The sequence below is a fragment of the Belonocnema kinseyi genome, chromosome 5 (assembly GCF_010883055.1).
Source record: "Belonocnema kinseyi isolate 2016_QV_RU_SX_M_011 chromosome 5, B_treatae_v1, whole genome shotgun sequence".
NCBI classification, from domain to species: Eukaryota; Metazoa; Arthropoda; class Insecta; order Hymenoptera; family Cynipidae; genus Belonocnema; species Belonocnema kinseyi.
The window spans coordinates 57,768,296-57,773,956 of record NC_046661.1 but is presented as its reverse complement, the minus strand read 5'-3'; the positions used below and the strand labels follow the sequence as shown (position 1 = coordinate 57,773,956).

The following is a 5,661-nucleotide window of genomic DNA, read 5'->3' as shown; positions in this document are numbered from 1 at the left end:
TTGATGGTTGATCACCTGCAAGTATTTGTTAATTTTTTATCAAGTAATGAAAAAGTAATATTCATGTTAATATAGTAATAAGAATTATTAATATCTGGAAATATAAATCATTTCTTATAACTGCTAAAAACAATCAAGATTGAAAAAAGCGGTACAATTTCACAACCGGTAATTAAATTTTTTGAGCAAATGGATTGCTGTCACACTTTGCGCTTAGGGACCATAAAAATGCGACCACTAATTTATTAGCTTAGCCTTGCTAAAGGCTAAATTGTTTAATTTACGTGTCAGATGTGCGTCGTAAACGTTTTTTGGTAATTAGTCATCTCTATTCACTTCCTGCTGTTCTCCACAATTCAGTGGAATTTATTAATCTAATATTTCTTTGATAATGTCCCCTCTTTTCATTTCATGTTTATTCACCACTTCCGAAGTACCGGAAACAGTGCAAAATGAAATTGAGCATTTGAAAATTCAAGGTCAAAGTATTTTTTATTCATGATTCTATGAGAATAAGAAAAAATATTTTTAAAATATAACTAGGCGTCTAATATTTTCTATATTTCAGCTGAATTATTTTTCAAAATAAAAAAATCTTCCGGGTTGATTAATGGCATTGCAATCCTTGTCTTCTTTTTTATGATCCCCTTTTTATTATTGAAAAACTGTCACACTCGCGGATTGTATGTTTTTTAACTGCCCCTCTAAGCAGTAAGTATGGAGGAAAAAATACACTTCATTAAAATTTAAAATATAGGACGAGAGAGAACCTTTTTTCAGGAAAGTTTCCAGCTGGCATAATTAAAATTACCTATTTGGAAAAATAATGATAATCTGTAAATGGCCTAAATCTTATAAACTTTTGCGAAACATTTTTGAAGATTCTAAAACTTTCCAGAAAGTTTTTTTCAGTATTTGAAAACTTTGAAACTTTATGAGAATTCTACGATATTTATAAAATAAACACATGATTGATGATATTTAGAGATCTCTCAATTCCCATATAGTTAAATACGTATTTCCAATAAGAAAAAATACGTTATTGTGAATTAGATTATAAGTAGTCAAAATTAGGTGTATGAAGATGACATTTAATATTTCTCTCTACAGTTAGCCGTGCAATAGGAACCAAAAATTATTTTTCTGAATTTTACTTTCATAAGTCTGTTTCATAAGGACCAAATAAACCACAAGAGAAAAATGGGATATTGTGAGTCGCGGAAAGGTTGCAGTTTTTTGTTAACGTTTCCACTTTTTGTCTAAATTTAATTGAGGGTGCAATAATAATAAATTGAAATTGACAAAAAAATTTATTATTATTATTATTATTATTATTATTATTATTATTATTATTAGCAATAGGCTCTTAGAATAATGCTAGAAAATTGCAATTTTTACGACATTTTTCAACTTTTTGTCCGCGCTTTATATACAGCGAGCTAATAATCAATTAAATTTAATAAACATCATTGTTTTAACAAATAATTTATTGTTTATAACAATCTTCTTCTATAGTAATGCCAGGTAGTTGTGGTTTTCTTTTTGAAATTTTCAGCGTTGTTTGACTTTAAAATTATGAATAAATGAAAAATAATCATCAGCAAGAATAACTTTTCAAATATTTTTCATTTATTTCAATTTATTTATTACAATTCTCTCTCATAATTATTTTCAAGTGCTACCGAATATATTTTGAATAATAAAAATTGAATAATAATAAATTTTATAAGGCCGTCTTGAATCTGTTCAAAATAAAAAAATTTACAGATAGTAGAACTGTTTTAGTTTAAACGCGTCTAGTAGTTAAAAAATGTATATGTCTAATTAAAAATTTAGAAAATATTTTCAAGTTTATGATAATTTTAAATTAATAGATGCATAATTGCAGACTTTTATTCAATTTCAAATTCTATCCAAATACTGTTTCAGTCTAAAATATTACATTTGGAACCCATTCACTTTATAGCCGTTTTAAACTTTGGACGTTACACGTTTATTTGTTCCATTCATGCTGATTTCTTCATTTCCCTAAAAGTAAGTTGCAGAAAAATACATGGTAAAGTCAGTAATACGTGACACCAAATGTACTAGATGCCCTCAATCAAGGTCGGCGAAACGTGTTGAGCCCAGGTTGGTAGTTTTGCTGACCGCGGGAGTTTCATACGTAAAATACGTAAATTACGTACGAATTCTGAAATTTCAGGTGGGTAGTACTACTCACCGTACACAAGGCTTCCGCCACCCCTGCCCTTAATAAACAATTTTTTTTTTTTATTTTAATTTTTGAGAAATTTTCAATTTCGTTAATTATATTTTCGCTAGTTTTCTTTTTCGTCAAGAACGTATCATAAAAAAAAACATCTAATCTGATTTAAACTAAAGCCCATCTATTTTGGTTTGAAGAATAAATTCCCTATTTGCCCCCTTGTATGGCAATACTTGGCAAAATAGTAGTAAATTTCCCCTTTCATTCAAGATCCGATGAAAGCGATGTGCCCTTACCGCGCACAGTGAATCCCACATGTGGATTCTGCGCGCGCAATCTGTCAGTGGTGATGACCGTTTAATGTCAGGCGCACTTGGTCAGTATTCGCGGAGCCGGGTTCTAGAACGCGACTGTAAATTGGTAGTTGCTATATTTCAACTTTACTATAAGGTGGGTATTTTGCGTCCATGTGACTTGTGCAGTGCAAACCTCGTAATATGGCACCATTTATTTTCTAATTTTTTCCCCACATTGTTCACCAAGAGATTGTCCAATCATGAACAAAACAGTAAATGTGAGTATCACATTTTTTCGTAAATTAATTACTAACTATTTTCTGTCTGGAAATTCACTAGTAAAATGATTTTTTACTATGTTAAACTTATCACAATATTAGGCTGGTGCTTAAATATTAAGATTTCAATTTTCCAATATCGCTACCGTGCTATGCTTTTTCCTCTCAGTGACAGAACTCACTGGAATTTTTTCCAACAAAAAAAAAAGAAAAAAAAAGTTTTAGTGGTCCCGGGAAGTTTTTAAAACTTTCAAGTTTTCGAACTTTATTCTATAGATGCAAAAACGGTATGAATACTATTTTTGTGTAGTGTTTTGCAATATCACAACATTCTCTTAGAATAAGGCTTGAAAATTGGATGGAGTTCCGAATAGCGTAAACCGCTGATTCTTTTGAGGTTACGTATACTTATGTATTTTGATGCGCTGATTATGAAAATAATAGTGAATATTTGGGACTAGTCGATTTTCATGCTGAAAACCATGAAAACCCCATAAAATCATGGTTTTTTAAATTTTTATCTTAATAAATAATAAAAATTTACAAAAAAACTTCAATTAAATATTGTAGATCTTTTAAAAAGATATATTTTATGTAAAAAATATTTTTACTCTGCGACTAATAGTTTTCGAGAAAACCGACGATAAATATGAAAAATCACAGAAATACAAGACAATATGTAACGGTGTGACTTAAATGGTAAGAAAATATTTTCACTATCATTTGTGTAATCAGCGAGTCAAGACAAGAAAAGAAACAGGGTGTGACCTTTCATTATTTCTGTAACCCGTCGCAGGGGTGCCTTCCCGCCCACCACGGGACGTTGGAAAAGGGCCAGGCGCGTGACTTTACATTGTTTCTGTGACCTGTCATCGGGTACCTTCCCGCCCCCCACGGGATTTTGGAAAAGGGGCAAGGGTGCGACCTTACATTATTTCTGCGACCTATCACGGAGGTGCCTTCCCGCCTCCCACGAGACGCTGGAAAAGGGGCAGGGGTGTGACTTTATATTATTTCTGTGACCTGTAACGGGGATGCCTTCCCGCCCCCCGCGGGACGTTGGAAAAGGGGCAGGTTTATGAGCTGACATTATTTCTATGACCTATCACGGGGGTGCCTTCCCGCCCCCCACGGGACGTTGGTAAAGGGGCAGGGTTGTCACTTTACATTGTTTCTGTGACCTGTCATCGAGTTCCTTCCGTCCCCGCGGGACTTTGGAAAAGGGGTGGGGGTGTGACCTTACATTATTTCTGTGACCTATCACGGGGGTGCCTCCCCCACAAGACGTTGGAAAGGGGGCAGGAATGTGACCAAAGTTATTTACCCCTCAGTCATTAACATCTCACTTGAAGGAAGGGGACTTTGGAAAGGGTGATGAAGAGCGTAAGTAGGTAGCAAACCGAAACCAATAGAGATACGATTTTAATCCTTACATCGTTCATTTTGTCGAAAAGTATCATTACAGGAAAAAAATTTTCAGGCAAAAGATCTGTATTTCGATGAGTTCTATAACTTTTCTTTCAGAATTTTATTTTGCATATTAGCTGAGATAATTGCAAAATACCCTGATTTTTATGGGTTTTTCATGGTTTCACAATGAAAATCGACTAGTCACAAATTTTCACTATCATTTTCGTAATCAACGCGTCAAAATACATAAATATACATAGTATGAACGAAATCGTCGGTTTACGCTATTCGGAACTCCACCCAAACTTTATTGAAGAGCCTCTTTTGCTGATAATATAAATAGTTATAAAATTAAAAAATTCTCATTCAAACGATCCAAAAAGAGATTGTTTAACAACATTATTCCTTTAGTTTTTCACGTCAATGAAAAATTGAAAATTTTAGAAAACATACAAATTTCTATCATTAATATAAGAGAAGACATTTCTAAACAATAAGAAACACATACACGTATAAAAAAATACTTTTTAAACTTGCATGCATTATTGCCTCGCTCTGTCAGAAAAGTTGAAAAACAGTTGGAAATTAAAAAAACGCAACTTTGTAGTATGATTATAACAGAATATGTTACAAATAAAAATAAATTCTTCAAAAAATCAGTTTTGCTAACAATTTTTATGGTTGCCACTGTGAGCACCACATTTAGAAACGTAATTGCATCGTACTCAAAACGTTGCTTGGACGTACAAGTCAAAGGACGTTATTTGAACGTTTCAAAAACAATCCTAAGTCAGACTTCCCAGTGGGCACAAGCCTTAAATAACATCATTAGAACGGCTCAAATACATACTAAATCAGTCCACATAACTTCCTTTAAACACTTTGTAAAAAAATGGTTGAAAATTGCTAGTCGGTTTGTATATGCTTTAATATGATTCATAAGCTAATTCTACAAGTTTATTGAGAACTTTCAGCGATTAACAGTGCAATTTCACAATATTTGTATCAATTTTACCGTACAAGTGTGATATTATCACAGTATTCATTGGACATAAAAATACCAGTGTTTAACGTGGTGAATTTCAATAATATTACAACCGATATTATCATGCACTTTTACCAGGTTTCTTTAAAATCACATTTGAAAGCAGAAAAATGGGAATTTTACCAGAATTTTTTAATTTCACTGCAGAGGGAAATAAATAGGCGAGCGGGTGTCACTCGCGACAACACAACAACGCGTTAGCCTGTTTTATGTACAGAATGTAATATATTGTAAATACTACATCCGTTCCGTCTATACATGAAGTTGGGTTAAGTTCATATTTCCATAACTGTACATATTCTGATGCGCGGTTTTATAGCCTTCTAAACTTTATTTGGTACTGATATTTGGTATATAAGGTGAGTAGAAAAGGTTCCTTTTTGAGTATGGTATTTCTGTAGAAATAGAGAAAAAAACATGCTTTAG

General features: G+C 32.7%; 1 protein-coding gene across 7 annotated transcripts in view; it reads left to right on the top strand.

Moving 5' to 3' along the window:
• The first annotated feature begins 2,608 nt into the window (after nucleotides 1–2,608).
• The window catches only part of LOC117172679 (spondin-1-like), a 316,699-nt gene continuing 313,646 nt past the window's right edge, over nucleotides 2,609–5,661 (top strand). For 5 of the 7 annotated variants that reach the window (XM_033360809.1, XM_033360808.1, XM_033360815.1 and 2 more), the window contains exon 1: nucleotides 2,609–2,780. In XM_033360809.1, the coding sequence (XP_033216700.1) occupies nucleotides 2,763–2,780 (18 nt within the window). In that variant the 5' untranslated portion in view covers nucleotides 2,609–2,762. The remainder of the gene's footprint in view (nucleotides 2,781–5,661) is intronic. The other 2 variants (XM_033360810.1, XM_033360811.1) reach the window with 2 other exon arrangements.